Below are 21,112 nucleotides of genomic sequence, written 5' to 3' on the forward strand. Positions count from 1 at the left end.
CAGTGTTTGAGTTCCTGCTAGTCTTGCTGCTACCCTCAGTCATCTTCTCCCCATCCGGCTTTCGACTTGATCTAATAACTCTTCATAGAGTATACGATCTTCACATTCCATTCCAAGGAAAGTGACAACCTTAACTGGGGGCATTTGCTCCTGCCGATCTCGTACCCCTCCCGCACTTTCCGCCGCCAATCCCTCAACTCTGGCAATCTCCTGGCTGGGAACGGGTTCATGATCTTTCTGTCCCATTCCGCCTAGCTGACCAAACTTGTGAAGCTGAATCTCCTCCGGAAGCTTGGTGTCGTTCATCTTATGAGGGCGAAATCCCAACTTCAATTCCATGAATTGTGCCGCCCAGATACTCGTCGTCCCCGTGGCGTCATCCGCCGATCCTCCCGTCTCGGTGCATCTTTGAGGATTCTTCATGTTGTTACCTACGTCACTCAAGCCGGTCAGTGCAGCCATCGTGGGATCGAGGATTGGCCCGGGGATCCCCATCGATGCATGAGGCGAATGCGACCATCCAGCTTCAATGCGCGCACTGGTGATGTACTGGAGACCAGTCACCAGCCATATTCGCGGTTGTCGCGCAGTCTCGAAAATGGCACGGCTGAGATAGTGCATCGTGCGCGAGACCGTCAATTGCGTGGCTAACCATTGTTTGATGTCTGCGGACGGTAGAACCACTTGCTCGAGGAACGTTTCCGGTCTGCCCGGATCGAGAACTTGGTTACATACAGCACATTGTGTGGAGGCTAGGCCTACCTTTCAATCTGCACTCGTCTTCCTTTCTCGCCTTCGACCCTGATCGCAATATCGCAGTTCTCATTTGCTTCCTCGGTGATGGAGTCGAGGCCGTTTGCGCCCGCAAGCCACTCACGCGAGACCTCAAGGTTCAAAGCACAGGTGGTCTCCTCACTAGGGCTGCTTATCCATGGCAGCAGATCCGCGTTCCTATAGCAAGTTAACTCTACGCTTGACTGGATGAATCATTCTTTGACACGGGGTTACCCACTTGATCAAGCATTGGTGTATCTTCCGGGGATCATCCACGGGATTTGTAGGGTCAAGGCAGAGACTGCCGAGCTGAAGATCCTCCGGCCTCAGACCTCTGCTGTAAACTAAATACGGATGTTCATGATGAGGTGCGTCCATTTTCGTAGGTCGAGGGTTTCAGATATTTCTGCATTTGAGCTTCCAGGAAAGAAACTTGCCGCTGATTTATGATTTCCCCGGGAGCATCGCTAACCCCTCTTTTTAGGCGCCCAAACCCATCACTGCCCAGTGCTCATCGCAAGACTACCTGACGATCGGACTTCTGGCTTTTTGAGCTACCGGTCTAAACTGGCTCTACTCTAGTTGGACGTAATGGTAACTACTATTATCAATGCTGATGGCACTAGTATGACAGCCTGCGAATACATCCTCTAGCCAATCTCACGCAGACTGCCCTCCTCTACTATTTTCCTCCACTCTACTTGCAACTGGGTTGGAAGCTACCAAGTGACTAAGTTACCTTAAACAGCCTTAACATTTCTACTGCCGTTATGAGGTTTGCCGGTTCACAAGTAACTTACCTCAAGCACTGACATTCTGGATAAACTCACGAGCAAAATACTGCGTGATGCAAACTCTGCATGTATACAATCCACATCTTGACAGTATTCACAATCCCGCATGGAACCGAGCTTGACGATGAAAACGTGGCTGTGGTCCTATTCAGCCATCAGTCTCCAGGTATGAGACGCTCGAAGCCATAGCGAAATAACTAAGACACTTCTGAAAGGCATTTCACACAACCCGGTATATCAGGAGATATACGAGCTCTGCGAAGCATTCTTGCACCTTTGAGGAAGGGCCAGGATTTGCTGCAAGATCTAAAGGTCATCAGAAGAGAAACTCATAAGGTAATCCGTCCGTCACAAGAGACCTACTTGCTCTTATTCATACCGTTGAAATCTGACTCCTCTATATAAGCGGCCCACTCTTGGTGACTGTCATGTTGACTGTTCCATATATTGGGAAGGCTGCTGTAATCTGAGGGAGCAGGGGATTCGAACAGGTTACCCTGCGCCACGTGCTTCGCGGTGCGGCCGAGCTGTAGTTATAGCAGAACTGAGGAAAATTGTCACTCTCACTTGTAACTGCCACCAAGTAGTCGTGATTATGGGTTCGTTCTGACTAGACTTGACTGCGGGTCTTTCTATGAGAAGTCGATCGCAGGATTCTGGGCGGCAAGTGAAGGCAATGTCCAATACATCCACGCTGGACATACACAGCGGGACATATCTCCCACTTTTGCTGTCACTCTTTTGACCAATTATACAGGAATTCTTGGTCATGGTGATCCAACCCTTGGGACTTTTGCTCTAAAGCTTTGGGGGCCGCGCCAGGTCCCCATTGCAGTTTTTGACTTCGACGCTCGCTGCCGCACAAGCCGGCGGGATAGCAACCAACTTAATGATGACAGCCCTCGTTTGTCTAATGATTTAAATCCGCGTCATAGGAGGTCGAATTCAAGGCCCTCCAATGGATCGGGGCTGTTCTTGTTTGATGAAGAGCGCGAGGTCTCTCGCAGCTGTCGGGCTGTGCGTAGCATTAGTATCGAGGGGTAATATTTAAACCAAGCGCGCCTCGCTGTACACGTAGCACTAGGAAGACTGTAGGGAGTCTTTCGCGTCTTCACGGGAACTTTAAACTGGATAAGAGAAGATAGAAGGCGGTTGAGAAACTGGTATTAGAAGTGACTTAGTAATGCAGATGGCATAGGCCGCCGCCTCTGCGACATTGAAGAAACCCAAGCTCAGGATTGCTTACACTGCTGGAGATGATGATCGACACCAATAAAGAAGCGGGATCCGCTCCACTCACCGCCCGCCGCCTCAACCCCCGCCTTTCTTAAACTCCGCGCCGGATTAAAGCAGCGTTGTCCTTCGCTTCCCCATCCATCTAGATCGCAGATCTACACAGCCGAACCATACCTATACTAAGTACCATGTTTGACCTGAGATACCACGATGGACAATCCTCTCCCAAGCCCTGCAATTAAAGTGCACCACTCGCCTTCGCACCCCAACTACCTCGCACCCCTTCCCTCCGTCCCCGAAGACTTCCTAGCTGCAGCACAACAACAACAACAACAGCCTACCCCCAACCTCAACCACCAGAACACTCCCAACGACCAACACGAAACCCCTCTGGGACCCCTAACCTACCCCGGCTCCACCCCTAACCCCAATTCCACCTCAAACACGCACCTCTACACGCACTCCGCCCCCCTCGACATCCGCACCATCCTCAACCCACCCGACCTCGACCTCTGGCGCGCCCGCCTCTTCAACGTCGACGAGCTAATCGTCCTAAGCGAAGAACAGTATGCGTACCCTTCTACCCTAGTGATCCCAGCCCCCGCCCCGTATCCCCTCTTCAACACAGGTCCTACAGTCCTAACCCGAAGAAAAGATTCCTAACCTACTTCCCGCACATCGACAACGTCTACTCCCACCGCTCCACGCAGCACTACAAGCGCAAGCCGCTGGTCAGCCACTACTGGGACTGCCGGCTCAAGGGCCGGCCACCGGGCACGCCCAAGTCCACGGACCCGAACAAGAAGAAACGCAAGCGCACGGCGCGCGAGCGGGACCTCTGTGATGTGAAGATCAAGATCACGGAGTTTTTCCCTATGGCTGCTGGGGGTAGTGGGCTGGATGGTTCTGGGGAGGTGGGTGTGGGGTGTGGGCAGAGGCCAGAGGAGGATTTCGGGCTGGCGGTGATGGGGGGTGTTTTGGCTGGTCCTGCTGCTGTTGATGGCGCCGCTGCGTTGGGAGACGGTGGTGTTGGCGCTTCGGATAACCAATTCGGGCTGTTGACGCCCAGCTTGAATGTGTCGTTGGCTGAGAGTCATCCCGGTTTGCAGGGGCAGCGGTTCTTTACGATTCAAAGGGTGAATGGGAATGGGGCAAACGGGAAGAATGATGGGGTCAGTGGGGGTCATCGGCATACGTTGGAGGAGAGTGATCGTGTGAAGAAGAATAGTGTGCAGCGGTTTCTGTTGAAGGAGGCACGGGAGGAAAGGAAACGAGCGGCCGTCCCGGTAAGTTGCTTCTATTCATCTTTCTAGGGGGATTCTTTGGGTTCTAGATATACTACTGTCCGTGGGTGGGAGGACGGGCGTTGGGGGCAGGGTTACGTCACAGGTCCGGCGGGATGAGCAAGCAACAATCACCGCATCGCAACATCCACGTTTCCCCGCTTCGTCGTCTCCTCTTTCCTCCCACTTCCATCCTTTGCATTTCACGTTATGCCCCTTCGGTCCCTCTGGCAGGCGAATCCTTGTTTGTGGAACGGTCTGATCAATCGAACGCGATCGACAATCGTACACTGTCCATCGGGATTTCTTCGTTGTTCTAACTCAGGACGTCTACAGACGCGAGCAATGTCTACCCAGAGCCAACCGCAGAAGTCGTACCATACCAAAGCTACCGGGCTGGCGGCCAAGACCGTTGCCGATCACTCTGGGGATCACGACTTGAAATTGTTTGGCAGTTGTTTCTGGTGCGTGGGGTTCCGTTGTCCTGCTTGCTCCATCTCCACTGACCATGTTTTGCAGTCCGTTTGTCCAGCGCGTGTGGATCGCTCTGCAATCCAAGGGCATCCCGTACCAGTATATCGAAGTCGATCCCTACAAGAAACCCCAATCCCTGCTCGAAGTCAACCCTCGAGGTCTAGTTCCTGCATTGCGCCATGGTGACTGGAGTTCGCATGAGAGCACCGTCTTGCTCGAATACGTAGGTGGTCCGCCACAGTCCCCGTCATTCCGAATCTAACGCGCCTCTAGTTAGAGGATCTGAATGCAGGGCCTCCGCTGCTACCTCCAGGAGATCCAAAGCTGCGAGCGCACTGTCGACTGTGGGCCGATTATGTATGTGCAATAATCCAAACCCGAAACCTTTCAGCTAACCAAGACAGGTAAATCGCCATGTTGTGCCCACCTTCTATCGTGTTCTGCAGGAGCAGAGCCAAGAGAAACAGATCTCGTATGCACAGGAACTTCGCGACTCCTTCAACACTCTCGTTGGAGCGGCTCATGCCGATGGACCCTTCTTTTTGGGCGATAAGCTTTCCTTCGTCGATGTGCAGGTTGCGCCCTGGATTCTCCGCCTCCGACGAGTGCTGAAGCCATACCGCGGCTGGCCAGAGCCGGAAGCGGGCAGTCGATGGGGTGCCTGGGTAGACGCGATCGAGAACGATCCTCACGTCGCGGCGACTACCAGTGGTGATGAGCTGTATCTGGACAGTTATGAGCGATATGCAGGTGAGTACTCATGTTCGGTTTAGTTTGGTGGCCTGCTGACACCCTCTAGAAAACCGCCCAAACACATCGCAGGTAGCCAACGCGATCAATTCTGGGCGAGGGCTTCCATAGTGTCATAGATCTCTTCGCAGACTCATGGAGTTGACTAAATGGACAATGCTGAGGCCGCGACCGAGCGTCGCCAGGCCGACAGTCAACGTGTATGAGGCCCTGTCGGCGGAGGGATTGTATGCGTATCGTAGAGTGTTTGTAGTCTAACCACCCCGTCCACCTCGGAAGCCACCTCGAAAACCACCTCGACCACTGCTATCGGGCCCGCGAGGGCTACGAATCGGCTGCCGAGGGGCCTGGGTTCCGTCGGTATTCGGCCGACTTACGCTTTGCTTCTCTCTCCGAGAGTTTTGGCCGGCGCTCGTCCGGGGAGAGTCCGGATCATACAACTGCCGAGACTTGCCGGACGCAGCGGAAGAATCGCGCTTGCTGCTGTTTGCGCTATTGTCCCTGTTGGTGTTATCCCGGTTCTCGCGCCCATTCCCGCGGCCTCCTCTGCCCTTACCGCGGCCTTCGTACGGTTTCGTAGGAGGCGTAGCGCTGCGCGGGGACGATGCCCCGGACGTTGGGGCGGAGGGGCTGCCGAACAGCCGCTCGCGCACCTCCTCGTACTTGCGCTGCCGGTCCTCCAGATTCCGCAGCGCCATCGCCTGGCGCTCTTCCGCGGTGGGCAGGGCAGCCCGGCCTCCTTCCTCGTCCGAGTCGTCGTCGTTCACCCCCAGCCGGGACATTCCTGCCGTCGTCCCGTCCAAACCGGACCCGCGCGTCGCGATCTGGGGATTGCGGCTGAGCACGGTGACCGCCGGTTTGAATTCTTGCCGCAGCGGTACATCTGATCGCGATTCGAGGAAGTGGAATGTTTGGGGGGATTCACTAGACAATTACAAACAAAACCATGTTAGTACAGAAGTCCTTCTTTGTTCTTCCGCGTCATTGTCGTAAGTCAAGAGCCGGTGGGAAGAGTAGGGTGGAGGACGTACGCTTCGGCCCATAATTGGCGGTTGAATTCGGCCTGTTGGGCTCTGCGCTGCGCTTTGGTCACCTTGGACGAGACTTTCTTTTCCGCCGGCGGGGGTGGGGTGTCGGATGTGACTTTCTGGGGGAGAGGGAAATTTTCAGCCTTCCTGGTCTAGGCGGGATATAGAGCAGAGGGCCGGGGGACCCAAGTGGATTGGAAGCAGGTCCCCACCAGATTTGTAGACGTACATCGGCTTGTTCTTCCCAGTTTTCTGCCCATGCATCGGGGCCGGTTGAGGACTTTGCGCTCATGGCAGTATATGATTTGTTCAGTATGGGTATGGTATGGGATGGGACGGGCGATTGAGGTGAGATCTTTGCTGGAGGTGGCTGCTGGGATGATGGTAGATTCGAATGTTAGAAGAGATTGCGGGCTTTGTACAGTCAAGTACGAATATATAATTCAGAAGATGAGAGTTGAGGGAGAGTTGATCAGCAAGAAAGGGAACGAGAAGCGGACAAAAGAGGGGAGAAGAACGGCGAGGTGGAAAAGGAAGGGTTGCTTAACTAAGATCCAGCCATCCTCCGAAGCCCGCATCACTCCATCATTACTGCTACTACGAGGGCGATGGACGGTCAACTACAGCTTCTACTCTCTCTACGGACTCTCGCTCGCTTTCTTTCTTCTCAGCGACGACGCTGCTAATCACATTTCGAGTTTCTCGTTAGCCACACTACCAGTCTCACCATGAACCTCGGTCGGTTTGATCTCTCCAGCCATCTCCGCCTCTCACGCTCGGGGTTGCTGGCTTGGCCCCGCGCCCCATCTCGAGCATCTCCTCTTTCACACTACAACTGGCCGATATCTCAAGCTAACCAATTATCCAGACCGAGACGGTGATTCCCAGATGGCCTCCTCGCCAGAGTCCTCCGTGATGGCCTCCGACGAATCCAATCCAGGCACCCGCACCCCGACCAACACGGTCCCAACCCATGTCCCTCAATTCGACGGCTCCGAACTGTCGCCGCCCGGCTCGCAGACCCAGGGTATCGCCTTCGATGGCCCCGGCAAGTCTCACGGCCCTGGAGGACAGATGGGCTCACCCTTGGCAGCCCAGACCTATCTCGTCCAGGGCGAGCAGCAATCAGCTCCAGGGGCGTCCTGGATGAACAAGCGGGCCGAGGAAGAATTCCAGCGGGCAATGGAGTTTGTCACCGACCTGGACTTTAGCTTGGGTGCGTATTATGGATAATCCCGGGGTCTACGGGCTCCTCGACGCCGGACTTTTGAATTATGGTGCTGATATGTGGTGCTTGCAGAGGAATTCGGCGATCCGTTCGACGATAGGGATATGGAGGAGGGATCCTAGGTTGGGGTTATTTCTATGTCCTGCATCGAAGCCAGTGAATAGCGTTGGAGGCTGGAGTTCTAGGTGTTGAGCGAATTTCCTTGTTCTGGGCGGCTGGATTTTAACGGAACCGCGATGAATATTTATTACAAGCTTGATTGGCAATTAGCCAATCATAGATGACCATACACCTTCTTCTCATCTCAGAGGTAGAGATGTTGATTTAGACTTGACAAGGCGAAGAGGCTCTTTGTAGTGCAGAGAGCTCTTGAGAGGATGGATGGAGAACGGTGAATGGCTGGCAGTTGGTTGGCCCAGCAACGCAATCACCGCCAAAACAGCGGGTGGTGGCTCGCCCTCCGTTCATCCAAGCCATTTCCATCGCATCCCAGCTTATCTCGCCCACTTATTTATTCTCTACGACATCCGACAACAGACGCGACTTTATCGCCTCATCTTAATCAGTATCATAGTGGTGTATTTCTACCCGGTGTTGCGCGTCTTATCGCTCCTTCTTGTCGCGCCTTGACGTCAAACACCACTCGCATTCCAGTTCGGTCCCGATAATGAAGATGGAGGACTTTGTCTGCCCATCCCTCACATTTCAGCCCTCATGGTACGTGGAGAGCTCTTAACTCTTTCATGCCCATATCAACCGATCGGAGAGAGCAGCTATGTCGACCAAAGAAAGGCCCGCGCTGGCTTCGTCGCTCGGGCCTGGCCCCTTTCTCCGCTCACCCCCTTCCCTTTAGCTCACTGCACTTTTTCAACATCGACGGAAACCCAAGTAACCTCTGTGACAAGTATCTAACACGGGATCTTGAATAGTCCTCCACATCTTACGCTCCCTCAGGACGCCAAGTTCGGATTCACCCCGGTCAAATCCCTCTCCCGATCAGCTCCTCACGTTTGGGATCGCAAACCATCCACCTCGTTTCGCGCACGTGGCCGGTCGCGCAAAGTCTGGAAGCGCTTCCGCTCCTCGTTCAACAGCATGAAAGCTCTGCAGCAGATCACCGTCGGAGAGCGCCACACGATCGACGAGGAGCTCCAGCTTGAGATCAACAACGGCAGGAACCCGGGTCTCGTCCGCGGAGTTAAGCGCAGGTGCTCCGCGTGGGATACGGATGACCTCGCCAACGGAGACTCACGAGGGCGCTCGTTTCTGGAAACACAGTGGGAGTCTGAATCGAAAGGGCGACGACGTGAGTGCCTTTGTTCCACCTTGGTTGGGCTATATATGCTTTGCCGTCACTACCCTGAATACGTCATGTTTCACGGAAGAACTAACGATCGTCAGGCAAACTGCCACTTGTTTATAGCGACTTTGTGGAGCTTACGGATGAACCGATGGAGACGGACAGTCTGCAGCCACATGACATCCTCAGGGATACCGGCCTCGAGCAGGACGCGTCCACGTTGGACCACGAGAACCTTATTGTCAGCGCGCCGGACGAATTAGCGCCGACCGACCTCCCGGAGACCCCTACGAAATTGGTGCCCGGTGCGCCCTACCCCCGCATGCTACCTGGCGACCCGGAAAGTTTGCCCGCCGGTTTGGACTGTGGCATGACAAACATAAAAGGACACGAGATCGGTCATGCATCACCATTTACTTTGTTCAGTCCGGTCGTCGGATTGTCCACTCCTGATACCCCGACTATAAAATCTGCGGAGGACGGCAGTGATTATGGTGATGTCGCTGCTACAATCGAGAATGTCCTGCTGAGCGCGAAGAAGGTGGACTCGAACTCGGAGACCGCCGCTATCATCCCTGATCTTACCGTCGAGCAGGAATCGACCCTTGTGCGGTCGGCGCTACGCAGCTCCTTGGACGGAGAGGACGCCGAATTGCTCAGCAACTTCCTGTTCAAGGCCCAGGCCAAGCGAGAAGCCAAAGCCGCTGCCGCTGTCGCCGAGGCCGAAGCTGCCGAGGCTGCAGAGATGGTCGCGAAGAAGGCCGCGCTCGTCGAGAAGGAGGATGAAGCTAAGAAGGTGCGGGAGTCGTCACCAGCCGAGCTACCTACTCCGCCGTCGCGTCGCGCCCTGGAGGATCTCGACACCAACTCACCTTCCCCGCAGAAATCACAACAAGTTTCGCCGGCCAAGCCTCGCGAGGACGAAGTTCAAGAGGCAGGCAGCCCGCGCCGTAGCACCCGCCCCCGTGCCCCGCCATTACGCCCGTCCACCGTGGCGGCTGCGGTGCGCAGCACCTTCTCCCTCCGCCGCGCCAAGGGCAACGAGTTTGTATTCCTCCAGCGGACCGAGGCTCAGGAAATCGCGCTCGCCACGAAGCGCAACACGCGCCACAACAAGGGCAACTCGACGATGCCAAAGCAGACACTGCAGGTGCTCGCCGATCACAAAAGCGATACCACCCCGATCGGTGACGACAAAGCCGCTGCTGCTGCTCGCGTGGTCCGAGGAAGCACAAAGGCCAAGAAGCATGTGTCATGGAACAATGAGCAACTCGTGCAGTTTGAGGGTGAAGACCCCAGCGCGACTGACCACAGACATGACGTCGCTGGTGCTGCCGGTCGTGGGGAAATGCAACGCAGCACGGACAAACTCTCCGACGCGAAAAGAAAGGCAGCCACTGGCCGCACGACCCGATCGCAGTCGGGGCAGAGGACTGGTGTTTCGACGGGCCCCGACGCAGCGACTACTGCACCCGCTACTGCAACGCCGCGGGCGCGGCGCGTGCGCACAGCATCCAAGCCCGAAAGCAATTCCGTCGCTGCTCCTGCTGCTGCTCCTGCCCCCACCTCTTCTCCCACCTCCTCGTCTTCCTCTTCCGGTGTTGAAAGCCCACTCGGCCAGCGCAAGAAGTTGATTCCCAAGTCCCCTCGCAAAGCGCCCGAGACCCCGTCGAAGGGGAGCACTAGTGTCACCGCCGGCACGACCAGCAGCAGCAGCAAGACATCACTCCGCAGCAGTAGCACCAGGACGAGTTTGTTAAAGGTCAATGCGGGCTCGACTCCGGTCGCGAGACGGATTCGCTCTCGCTCGTGAGGGCTTCGAAGCGCGGTGGGGCTTAGAGTATGGTTGTTTGAGTATTTGTACATAATTGCATGGATGGTGTGGGTTTGTTTTACAGGGTTGCATCGGTTAGGCGTTGGTAACTTTATCTCATTTCTTCGTTCATTTAAGAACTTCCACTACTTACTTATTGCAAATTATTTTGTTTGGGTTTCCTGGTGTTCGGCGTGTGGTGTATGCTAAAGCTGATGTTAGTGGGATGGGATGGTCGGAGTATGTGCCTTAGGCCGCCATGCTTTGCATCTGTAGTTTTGAGCATCAGTTGAGATCTAAGACGGAGATATGATGTGATACAGTTCTTCACAGCGAGTACTTATCTCGAATGGATCGAAGAAAGTACTACTCTACAGGCCAGATATAGTATGTTTTTACTCACAATAATGGAGGATACGATTCTGTGGTGGGACCTTTATCTGGTGCTGCTCCCGACTATATATACAAAACGCCCGCGAGCCACAACCTTAGGCTCAACGACAGCCGCAAGCAGGCACCACAACAAATCTTCCTTTCATCATTGGTAGTAGAAATATAGACTTATCTCCACGAGCTTCAGATGCATAACGAAGACGTAGGTTAAGACTGAGGTATCCGCAAGTGGACCCCCAGAGTGATCGCTTGTATGTCTCTAGACGTCCTCCATAAAGACTTTCACCACGGTGAAGAGGAATCCTCCCTTTACCAGAGGGGAATAGAAAAGCTTGTGCTCTGGATTGTTAGAAGTGCCTCGTGCCAAGATCGCTCCTGAGGTGAAGTGGTACTCCTATCCATGGATTACATGTTTACTAGCTCAAGGAGTTGGCTGTTCTACGGCCTAGGATTGCATCGATATATAGATTTGGTGCCTGTTCATAGCGGGTTACTTAACATGGGCTTTTTTATACTGATGGACGTTCAGCAGACCTTTTAAGGATCATTGTGGATATGAGTTCTGGTAGTAGTAGACACGGTTTATGGTAGCAGTAGACATGAGTTATGGTCACCTGTTGCTCGTAAGTCTCGATTGAAGGTTGTTGCCGCTGGGACTTGGAGCAATGTAGAGGCAGAGAAAGTAACATCCAGCCTCCTGTGGTTGTTTTTGGAATGACATTCTTGATACGATCGTGCTGTAGATTGAAGTAGGAAGTACAAACATAGGTCAAGCACCGCATTGCCTCGCTATACTATCCGGACCACGCAAAAAGTAGTGAATTGTCCTGGCTAGGCAAAAGACATACGCAAGCGAACGCCCACATTGATCAGGATAAAGAAGCTTACCATCGAAGCCATAAGCGAGATAACTTGCCGTAAACCAGTCTATCAAATTCCAACCTGCAAAGCAGCAATACCCCCTATCGCTTGAACCAGTGGCCTTCATAATAAACCCTGTCCAAAGACATAAACCCTATATCAACATTAATCCTGCACAATGATACAATCCCCTGCACCTACTCTCGCACCGCAGCTGCACCCTCCAAGACATACATACATACATACATACATACATATGCTGACTTACCTTGGTCTTTCTCATTCCCCTCCAGTTTTACCTTTCTCCTGAGTCAGACACCGCACAGCTAGCTACAGGCTACAGGCTACAGACTACAGGCTACAGCACACCTTAATCTTAATGGGATCTCAGCCCCAACGATCAACGGCGTTCTCATGCGGTTGTCAGGATGCGTCCAAGCCACGAAGCAAGGGGCTTGATTGTAAGGCTACGTGCATGCAGCTCGGGCTCAGCACGTAGAGACTCCATGGTTTTAAAGGCAAAGGAGCCATGCAAGCCGCGAATCATTCTAAGAAGCAGGAGTGCTGTGGCCCGGTAAGTAGGTAAGGACCCGGAAGTACTCGTAGCTGCACTAATTACCTCCAACGATTGCTGGAACACAAGACTACCTGCTTATCTCGTAACCGCTCCGATCCACGCTTCAGGGCACGACGAACAAGAGAATAAGTTTACCGCAACAGCCGAGCAAGATATCGGAGTCCGAAAGCGAGGACCGCCTATGGCGAATAATCGCGCAAAGGATCTCCAGTTTTTATTCCCCTCGCGTGGATACTTTTACGAACTGGCTCATTACATTGATCAGTTGGTGGACGTCAGTGGTTGATTAGTTAGCCCAAAGCGGCGTTTACTTCTTCCCTAACCATCGGTAGCGGGAAATTGGACCCCTGGAGTCGGAGGAGTGATGATTGGTAGATTGGACCTTGAAAGTACTAAGTTGATGAACCCGCTGCCTACAATGTGGGAACTGCTGGTTCCTTTTGACTTTGACGTTTTGAACACGGAGAAGCCGGTTTGTTGTTTACTTCTGATGGGACCATGCTGTAGCCTCCTACGTGTCCGATGGGCTATCTGCCTATCTATGGCTTCACCAGTCGGGCAAATGACGAGATTAGGGTTCAAGGCAATTCATCATGGATCTGCGAGTAACATCTATCCTTTTGACTCTGCCAAAGTCTCCAGTTTTCATCAAAGACAAGAACAACCGGTGTAGAAAAGCAAACAGTAATAGGTGAACACTAACTCATCTGTCTTGTCCTGTACCTGAATGGAATGCGCCCCTCCCCCCAAACCGGCAAATAGAAAGCAACGGGCCACCCTCTATTCTTGTACATTGTACTGTACTGTACTTGTAAGCAAATAAATCCATTAATGCCTCAATGCCTCACTATCAACAATTAAACCTTTCCGGGTTGACATTTACAGTAGTAATTCCAATCATTGCAATACTTCCACGTCACCCCTTGATTTTTCTTTGTTCTGGAACGAACTGCCGAAAGCAGCTACCATGGTTTGATTGATTTGCAACCAGCCCATAAATGATAGGGTTAGGGCAGCGCAGGGCGGGGATAAGATCCACATCTGCACTCTCCCCGCTAAACTGAAAGCGGCGGTTCGGTGTTTTAGGGCTCGAGGATGCCCGGATTAGTCCACCGAGCTGTTGGCCTAAGTATTAATCCCGGGTATGATCCGGAATTTCCCGGGCTGAGGTTGCTGGGTTCAATGAGTTCGCGGTGTGTCGCGTGCTAGGCTGGGTTGGGATTAGTGAGGGGTTGAATGATTGATGACCCCTCGTTCTGGAGGTTGTAGCTTGAGCCTGCCTGGTTGCCATGAGTACGAGGTTTGTGCTACTTACACTCATGTTGTGTGCTGTACTTTGGTACATTGGGAGTCGCACTGACAAACAAACAAGCAACGATAAGATTTTTTTTTTCTTTACCATAATGTAACCTGGTAAGGCACCTGCAACAAAGAATCGAACCTTGAGAGACAAAAAAAGTGGTCTGTGATTGATTGACAGCACCGCGACGTCATCCCGCAGCAAGGTTCGGGTTCGGTTTTCACCTCTGCACCTCCCGCATGGAGAACTGTCCTCCGACGGCGGACGTTTTTTTTGGTCGTGTTGCTACTTGCATAACTCCTGGAGCTGAGTTGAGTTGCACACCGACCGGATCGGCCTTGGGCTCGTATTTATGCTCATTGGTTGGTTTCATTTTTGGGGATTCTGAAAGGCCAGGGGGGTTTTATTTCGGGTTTAATTGCTTGGGAGCTTTTTTTTCAAGGATTGTTTTTTGGAGCCGTGTGGTTTGCTTTGCTGTTGTGTATTGTACTTTTTTTCTAGTTGGGGGGATTTGAATGGAAGGAAGATATTGTTTACTACTGAACTACGTTCAGAGAGATCTCAAGGGGTCATGAATTCTTATCATCTAGCTGATAAAGAAAGATAAACATCTCATTCCGTCATTTTTTATGTCCCGCATAAATCATTAACGCTAGCCGCCCCTTCCCCCTTTTAACTTAAGCGGACAGGTTCTTGGCCGTCTCCTCGGGCCACACATCATAGCCGAAGGTATCCTTCATGTTGACGAAGCGGAAGTGACGGCCCTCGGCGACCTTGTTGACGGCGGCGAAGTCCTCGTCGCTCAGCTCGATGGACTTGAAGTTGGACTCGATGCGGGCGGGGTTGGAGCTCTTGGGCAAGACCACGTAGCCGCGGCGGATGCCCCAGGCGATGAGCACCTGGGCCAAAGTGTTGCCGCCCTTCTGGGCGATCTCATTGAGCGTCTTGTTCTCGCTGACGCGCTCGCCCGTCGTGGGCACCTGGTTCTGCGAGCCCAGCGGCGAGTAGGCCTCGGGCAGGATGTCGTGGTCGAAGCAGTACTTGACCAGCTCCTCGTTGGGCAGGAAGGGGTGGATCTCGATCTGGTTGACTTGCGGCTTGATCTCCGCGATCTTGAGCAGCTTCTCCAGCCCCTCGATCGTCCAGTTCGAGACACCGATCGCCTTCACCTTGCCGTCCTTGTAGATCTTCTCCATCGCCCGCCAGGTCGGCTCGGGGTTCTCGGTCAGGTCCTTGAGGATGACGTACTGTGTGATTCGGTTAGTGTGTGTTCTCATACATTTGTTGAAAAACTGAGGAATGCAGGGGCGGATCGAGGGCTAGCACGCACCTTTCCATCAGGTCCGATCTTGGGCTTCTCCTGAGTCTCCTTCTCGGCGGCAATCGGCCAGTGCACCAGGAACAAGTCGATGTAGTCGACCTGCAGCTTCTCCAGCGAGTTCTGCACCGACCACTGCACATCCTCGTAGCGGTGGAGGTGGTTCCAGACCTTGGTGCAGATGAAGATGTCCTCGCGCTTGACCGACGGGTTGGCCTTGAGGAAGTCCTTCAACGCCTGGCCGACCTCGTCCTCGTTCAGGTAGAACCAGGCGCAGTCGAGGTGACGGTAGCCGATGTTCAGGGCCGCAGTGACGGCCTTGTAAGTCTCGCCCTTGGCGCCCTCGCTGGCGAAGGTACCGAAGCCCACGGCGGGGATCTTGACGCCGTTGCTGAGAGTGAAGGTTTTGCCGGTAGACATGGTGGGTTGTGTGTGCGTGGTTTTGCTGGTGTAGGGGTTTGGGAGAGGAATGTAAATGGGAGGAAAACGGAAGAACCGGCTTCGTTGGGAGCGGCAGGGGTACAAATAAAACTAAGCAGACTACACTTTGGTTGCAGAAGCTAGTTCTGGTGAGGGTTTGTGGTGGTGGTTTGTGGTGAGAAGAACAGGAAGGATGGAAGTGGGGTTGGGTTGGAACGGATGGCTGCGTGTGTGTTTAAAGGAGGGGTTGTGGTGATGATGGAAGAGAGGAGGATGATGCTACTGCTACTGCCACTGCTACGGCTATTGCTGCTACGAGGCGCGTTTGTCGCCCTGCAATTGGCTCACGACCATAGCCAGAACCTTTTTTCTGATCTATTCTACCGACTCCAGAGGAGTTCTACATTGTTCGATGCGCTTTGCTGAAGCTTCTAGCACTGAAGGTCGAGGGCAATGGCATTGTGAGCTCATGACAGAAGCTCCGAAAAGCTCCCCTCCAGGTTCGCGCGAGCTTCGTCCGTTCAGGCAGGCAGCATGACGGCATGACAGCCAAAAACCGTCATGAAACCCTCCCCACTGTGTAATTCTTTCATTCTTTCAGGTCAACCCGACCATGACATCACCGCCCAGCACTGGTGCGAAACGGCGCGAGCGTTTGACCCGCTGCTGCCCGCTCGATCGTCATCGGCTCCACCGATCTCAGACTCGCCCATGGCTGAGTGTATTGGCTATGACCCAATAACTCGCATCCAAGACACCCGCTGGGTCCTTGACTATCCCCTCTCTGGACCCTCCTGTCCACTGGCCATGCAGTGTGGCTTCATGCCGGTCAGAAAAGAGGATCCTGCCCCCCTTTCGACTAGGGGGGTTCGTCCTGCAGTGGAAATTGGTTATTGGGCGGTGATGCCACCTGGCAGCCTTGTTCCGCCCCGCCCGTGGAAGGAGGTGGTGTCACTGAGTACCTAATGGTGGTGATGATGATTATGCCGAATGAGGACTGAGGCAGCATTCTGCAGCGATAGCTTTCTCTAGTTGCAGGAGTGACTGTGTTGGGGGTGGAGCAAAATGCCTCATGCGAGTACCATACAGTACCTCCCGGTACTTCCCCTTGGCTGCCATCTGAGCGAGACAGTCTGGTACCGAACAGGGTCTGGATGGTATTGTGGTGGAAAGATTACCGTGGATCTTTCCACATGCTCCACTGGGCTTGTCGCCAATGGAGGACATGCTGAGACTCCGCCCGGCCCCGCTCCTGCTCATCACAACTAATCATTATCAGAGAGGGAATGATGACGATAATTCCTAGGGATGATGATACGCCCCGGTGGAGCCCGACTGCGGATGGCGGATGGAGGAAAAGCAACCACTCAGCATCATTCAAGTGACAGACAGAGCACTACCTAGTCTACCGCAACATGCAAAGCACCTGCAACTAACTCGCTCCACCATCACCCAATTCACCCATTCAATCCAACTCAACTCACTCCTCCCTTACGCCAAGTCTACCAACTGCAGTCAGTGTAGTAGTCTACCCATCCCACCTTCTCTTCACTCGGTTCTGTCTTGAACCACATCAGAAACATTCCAATTCCCTAGTCAAATTCGTATGCCTTCGGCTGGTCCGCCACTATTCCCCTCGAAAGCTTGTTATATATGATCCAGCTCTGCCCTCTTCTTTTTTCTTTCCTTCCGTCATCCTTCTATCCTGCTCATCTTCTTCCATCACTACCACTTCCTTCCAGGTGAAGAGCTCTTCTTGCTTTGTTCCCTGCTTAGTTCTTTTTTTGTAGGAGTGATATCATATCTCCCCGTCCTCTTATCATCATTTTATCACCTGTCCCGGTGGTTTTCTCTTTAAACTCTCTCGTCCTCCTCGTCTCCCTGGTGGTGCTTTTGCCCTGCAACCTCGAAACTCAATTCCTCCCCTTCTCAACCAGTCCAAAACTTATTCATCACCATGCCTCGCATCGAAGACGCTGAGGGTGTTGACCCGACTGCTCCTGCCCCCGCCCCCGCTCACCGGGAGTCGCGCGGTTCCCTCCCCATCCCCGGTGACCTTGGCAACACCGTCGAGGTCCCCGCCACCCGCAGCGCTATCAGTGATGCGGCTCAGTTCATGCACAACCTGAGCTTTGCTCCCTCTTCCCGGGACCGTCGTGCCTCTCGCAACTCATTCGGCACCTCTCTCCCGATCCCCAGATCGCCCCGTGTCTCGCGGTTGTCCTCCGTCGTCACGAGAGATGTCTCCCGTGACATCCTGGCCTCCCAGGTCCAGGACATGTCCAAGGAGAAGGTCGCTGCCGCCAAGAACATGGCCTTCGCCTTCGACATTGACGGTGTCTTGGCTCACGGTAACCACGCCATTCCCCAGGCCAAGGAGGCCCTCAAGATGCTCAACGGCGACAACGAGCTGGGCATCAAGATCCCCTACATCCTTTTGACCAACGGTGGTGGTAAGACCGAGGAGGCGCGCTGCGCGCAGCTCACCGAGGTCCTCGACTGCCCCATCTCTACCGACCAGTTCATCCAGTCCCACACCCCAATGCAGGCGTTGGCGGAGTACTACGAGACCGTCCTGGTTCTCGGTGGTGAGGGTCAGAAGATCCGTGAGGTGGCCGAGAACTACGGCTTCAAGAACGTCATCCACCCCAAGGATATCCAGGCTTGGGACCCCACTGTCTCTCCCTGGAGCACCCTCTCCGAGGAGGAGAAGGCTGAGGCCAAGCCCCGCGACTTCTCCCAGGTCAAGTTTGACGCCATCTTGGTCTTTGCCGACTCTCGCGACTACCAGACCGACATGCAGCTCATCATGGATCTCTTGCTGGCTGAGGATGGCAAGCTTCTGACCCGTGCCAAGGACCCTGTTGCTTCCCGCATCCCCATCTACTTCTCCCAGGGTGACTTGCTCATGCCCACTGACCACCAGGGCCCCCCTCGTCTCACCCAGGGTCTTTTCCGTATCTCCATCGAAGCCCAGTACAAGGCTCTCACCGGTGTCGACCTGGAGCGTGTCGTCTACGGCAAGCCCGAGCGCGCCACCTACACCTACGCCGATGAGGTTCTCAAGTCCTGGATGGAGGAGATCCACAACGAGAACAAGCTGCCCCAGAACATCTACATGGTCGGTGACAACCCGGCCTCCGACATCTGCGGTGGTAACATGCACGGTTGGAACACCTGCTTGGTCCGCACCGGTGTCTTCCAGGGCGGTGACAACGATGACAACAACCCGGCCAACTTCGGTGTTTTCCCCAACGTTCTCGAGGCTGTCAAGGCCGCCGTCCGCAAGGAACTGGGCCAGGAGTTCAAGTTCAAGTGGAACCCCAAGGTCAACCCCGTTCTCCACGGCGAGAACGCCTCTGCTGTCGAGTAAACACGATTTTGCTTCCCCACCAAAAATAAGCGACTCTGCCCCTTGGCTGTTCAGTTTCTTTTTCTCTCTTCTTTCTCATTCCCCTTTTATTACACATCATGTTTGATTGATCAAGTACATTGATGTTAGACACTCATCTTTCTCTCACCTTACCAACATGTTACGGATTTACGGGTTTGGACTACTGATATCCATCGTTGTCGCTTGTCTTGGGCAGTCAAGATCCAGAGAGCAGACCGATTATGTGTTTCGATTTTATTTTGGCTTGTTGTTATTTAGACTGCGGTTTTCTTATATTATGAAGATGCTATATGCAAGACATGCATCAATGGGACTTTGCTTTCAACTCTTCTAATTAGACTTCCTTTTGGTTAAACTTTGAACTTTGAGATTAGTATCTGCATGCCCGTCTCCCAAAAACAAGTCATGACGTGATCCACGAACGGGATCCCACCGGGAACAGCCAGCGTCACACCGCCCGTCGCATAGACTTCCCGTCGTCGTCTAACCACGCACCCCACGTTCCGATGATTGAAGCTCGGACGGATGGAGTCGCACGCCAAGAAACTAGAAACTCAATCCCAGCATACAGCTTGTGGGTTTATGTAAACTGTAGGGGCTTCAGGCATATACTTACCTTGCAGTTGCAGCCTAAACGGATACAGTACATGTAAGTGGCATTATCAATTTAGTGCGCGCAGCGGAGATCTCTCGGCGGAACTCACGCCGACTTTCGTTGCTACCCTAAGTACCACCTGCAGCCTATCCCGAGTTCCGAAAATGGTGCTACGGGTAGACGCGGTATTATACGTATGAAGTTGACCGAGGATATCCTTGACCGTTCAGTTCTTCTCGCGAGAGGTGAGAGGTTTGCAATGGAGTCTGCAGTGTAGATCTTGATTTGCGGATTCAAGGTCCATGTGTATTACATCCCTTTGAGTGGGCTGAGAGTATATGGATAGGCTTGAATCAATCTTGCTCAATTTCAGTTCCTTAATCAATCCCTCCGGCGTGAAATTGCCGTACCCACGGCCGAGTTCGCTGGTCTCTTGGCTTGGCTCGGAATATCTTCTTGGCTCGGTCTTGGAGTCGGATGATGCCGAGGATAAGGTACTGTAGCCTGGAGATACGTACTGTACAGGTTAGAAACTGAGGCGGTCGGGAAGTGTCTCCGACCTCCGTGCTCATGCTGTTGCGGTTGCCGGCGCTCCAGCTCCGGGAAATGGTTACTTTGTTTGGTTTGGGTTGTTTTCGGGTTCAGGTTGTGGGGACGGATGGATGTGCTTTTGGAGAGTTGATGGACTGAGATACTTAGTGTTGGTGATGTGGGTTGTTTGTGGGTGAGGATTATGAGGTGTTGGCTTTGCGAGAGGTTTCTGTTGTTTATGTTACGGGAAAGGCTGGCTGGAATGGCTGTCATCTATCTGCCTCTAATTCAGAGTCGAATCTTCTTCACCCATGGAAACTTCTTTCTACATACGATTTGCTGCCATTCTAGAAGGTATTTGAGGCTCAACCTAACCACAGTAATTCTACCACGGCTCTAGCAGCCAGCCGCCTTGTACCATTGGCTCATCTTCCATTACTTCAGCTCCTGATGTGAGGCATGCCGTTCGTCGTCTGGTAGATGTCATGCATGGTATAATTTGAGAAGTAAGAACAACTGTATCTAGAGCGTCACGTGCTGTCAAAGGAAAGATGTCGGAATCACAGTGACAGCAAATTTATCATCTACTCTAATCACTCAATCCGGACTCAGCTCTTTGAGTTTACGGCTGTCTAGCGAAAGGTGATACTGCCTTCTGCTTGTGTATTGTGTAGCTTTTCTGTACAGGTAAATGGTTTTGTAATTGGTTATTGATGGCGAGGCTATCTTTTTGGGCTTGTGAGCTTTACTGTACTTGTTGCAGGAGCTTTGATGATTGATCAATAGAGTAGATTTTTGTACGAAGCTCTATACCATTTGTGCCTTGGACGGTCACTGTAGCTGTCTATTTCCGAATTAGGAAAGAGGCTATGGATCACATGGAATCACATGACCTGCCCAAGCAGCTGAGTGATGCTTCCTTCAGTTTAGTGCAGCCTCACAACTTTCCTTTTCAGACCAGCCTATTCAGTATTCATCAATTCATTGACATTGCGTCTTCTCTCGGATTAGATGGCCTCACCAGCTCTTACTACCGGGGGCCT

The 21,112-nt window shown here is 53.2% G+C and overlaps 8 protein-coding genes across 8 annotated transcripts; 5 read left to right on the plus strand and 3 right to left on the minus strand.

The window, feature by feature from the left end:
• Positions 1-39: 39 nt before the first annotated feature.
• Positions 40-1,152, minus strand: BO97DRAFT_443094 (uncharacterized protein; the record flags this gene model as incomplete). Its single annotated transcript, XM_025698337.1, has 3 exons — positions 40-706; positions 763-951; positions 1,013-1,152. 3 exons carry the CDS (start codon positions 1,150-1,152, stop codon positions 40-42), a joined length of 996 nt encoding a protein of 331 aa, XP_025551636.1.
• A 2,123-nt stretch (positions 1,153-3,275) lies between these two features.
• Positions 3,276-4,075, plus strand: BO97DRAFT_315338 (uncharacterized protein; the record flags this gene model as incomplete). Its single annotated transcript, XM_025691263.1, has 3 exons — positions 3,276-3,370; positions 3,460-3,718; positions 3,752-4,075. Coding segments are annotated over 3 exons (678 nt in total), but the record flags the coding sequence as incomplete, so codon positions are not given.
• A 194-nt stretch (positions 4,076-4,269) lies between these two features.
• On the plus strand, positions 4,270-5,650 carry BO97DRAFT_405433 (glutathione S-transferase family protein). The gene is made up of 5 exons (XM_025695183.1): positions 4,270-4,551; positions 4,607-4,784; positions 4,835-4,918; positions 4,966-5,311; positions 5,361-5,650. Exons 1-5 carry the CDS (start codon positions 4,433-4,435, stop codon positions 5,420-5,422), a joined length of 789 nt encoding a protein of 262 aa, XP_025551638.1. The 5' UTR covers positions 4,270-4,432; the 3' UTR covers positions 5,423-5,650.
• BO97DRAFT_368546 (uncharacterized protein) lies at positions 5,280-6,807 on the minus strand. The gene is made up of 3 exons (XM_025692704.1): positions 6,569-6,807; positions 6,343-6,458; positions 5,280-6,235 (listed from the first exon to the last, which is right to left on the minus strand). The coding sequence occupies exons 1-3, from the start codon at positions 6,629-6,631 to the stop codon at positions 5,566-5,568; spliced, it is 849 nt and encodes a 282-aa protein (XP_025551639.1). The 5' UTR covers positions 6,632-6,807; the 3' UTR covers positions 5,280-5,565.
• A 120-nt stretch (positions 6,808-6,927) lies between these two features.
• On the plus strand, positions 6,928-7,852 carry BO97DRAFT_405434 (uncharacterized protein). The gene is made up of 3 exons (XM_025695184.1): positions 6,928-7,077; positions 7,208-7,555; positions 7,640-7,852. Exons 1-3 carry the CDS (start codon positions 7,068-7,070, stop codon positions 7,687-7,689), a joined length of 408 nt encoding a protein of 135 aa, XP_025551640.1. The 5' UTR covers positions 6,928-7,067; the 3' UTR covers positions 7,690-7,852.
• Positions 7,853-8,234: 382 nt separating this feature from the next.
• On the plus strand, positions 8,235-11,017 carry BO97DRAFT_443098 (uncharacterized protein; the record flags this gene model as incomplete). Its single annotated transcript, XM_025698338.1, has 3 exons — positions 8,235-8,284; positions 8,497-8,873; positions 8,969-11,017. The coding sequence occupies 3 exons, from the start codon at positions 8,235-8,237 to the stop codon at positions 10,678-10,680; spliced, it is 2,139 nt and encodes a 712-aa protein (XP_025551641.1). The 3' UTR covers positions 10,681-11,017.
• A 3,451-nt stretch (positions 11,018-14,468) lies between these two features.
• On the minus strand, positions 14,469-15,804 carry gldB (putative glycerol dehydrogenase (GldB)). Its single transcript, XM_025693751.1, has 2 exons — positions 15,142-15,804; positions 14,469-15,058 (listed from the first exon to the last, which is right to left on the minus strand). The coding sequence occupies exons 1-2, from the start codon at positions 15,547-15,549 to the stop codon at positions 14,489-14,491; spliced, it is 978 nt and encodes a 325-aa protein (XP_025551642.1). The 5' UTR covers positions 15,550-15,804; the 3' UTR covers positions 14,469-14,488.
• Positions 15,805-17,311: 1,507 nt separating this feature from the next.
• Positions 17,312-19,292, plus strand: BO97DRAFT_58054 (phosphatidyl synthase). Its single transcript, XM_025700920.1, has one exon. It carries the CDS (start codon positions 17,507-17,509, stop codon positions 18,920-18,922), a length of 1,416 nt encoding a protein of 471 aa, XP_025551643.1. The 5' UTR covers positions 17,312-17,506; the 3' UTR covers positions 18,923-19,292.
• The last annotated feature ends 1,820 nt before the right edge of the window (positions 19,293-21,112 follow it).

The sequence above is a fragment of the Aspergillus homomorphus genome (genome assembly GCF_003184865.1).
Source record: "Aspergillus homomorphus CBS 101889 unplaced genomic scaffold BO97scaffold_17, whole genome shotgun sequence".
In the NCBI taxonomy this organism is placed as follows: domain Eukaryota; kingdom Fungi; phylum Ascomycota; class Eurotiomycetes; order Eurotiales; family Aspergillaceae; genus Aspergillus; species Aspergillus homomorphus.

What these genes read in the sequence shown, in the direction of transcription:
- BO97DRAFT_368546 (XM_025692704.1), bottom strand. Translation starts at nt 6,631, where the DNA reads ATGAGCGCAAAGTCCTCAACCGGCCCCGATGCATGGGCAGAAAACTGG. An exon ending in ACTGGGAAGAACAAGCCGAT is followed by an intron (nt 6,459 to 6,568) that starts GTACGTCTACAA and finishes CCTCTCCCCCAG; the next exon opens with AAAGTCACATCCGACACCCC. An exon ending in CGCCAATTATGGGCCGAAGC is followed by an intron (nt 6,236 to 6,342) that starts GTACGTCCTCCA and finishes GTAATTGTCTAG; the next exon opens with TGAATCCCCCCAAACATTCC.
- BO97DRAFT_405433 (XM_025695183.1), top strand. Translation starts at nt 4,433, where the DNA reads ATGTCTACCCAGAGCCAACCGCAGAAGTCGTACCATACCAAAGCTACC. An exon ending in TTGTTTGGCAGTTGTTTCTG is followed by an intron (nt 4,552 to 4,606) that starts GTGCGTGGGGTT and finishes CATGTTTTGCAG; the next exon opens with TCCGTTTGTCCAGCGCGTGT. An exon ending in GTCGACTGTGGGCCGATTAT is followed by an intron (nt 4,919 to 4,965) that starts GTATGTGCAATA and finishes TAACCAAGACAG; the next exon opens with GTAAATCGCCATGTTGTGCC.
- BO97DRAFT_58054 (XM_025700920.1), top strand. Translation starts at nt 17,507, where the DNA reads ATGCCTCGCATCGAAGACGCTGAGGGTGTTGACCCGACTGCTCCTGCC.
- gldB (XM_025693751.1), bottom strand. Translation starts at nt 15,549, where the DNA reads ATGTCTACCGGCAAAACCTTCACTCTCAGCAACGGCGTCAAGATCCCC. An exon ending in AGATCGGACCTGATGGAAAG is followed by an intron (nt 15,059 to 15,141) that starts GTGCGTGCTAGC and finishes CGAATCACACAG; the next exon opens with TACGTCATCCTCAAGGACCT.
- BO97DRAFT_405434 (XM_025695184.1), top strand. An exon ending in CGACCTGGACTTTAGCTTGG is followed by an intron (nt 7,556 to 7,639) that starts GTGCGTATTATG and finishes TGGTGCTTGCAG; the next exon opens with AGGAATTCGGCGATCCGTTC.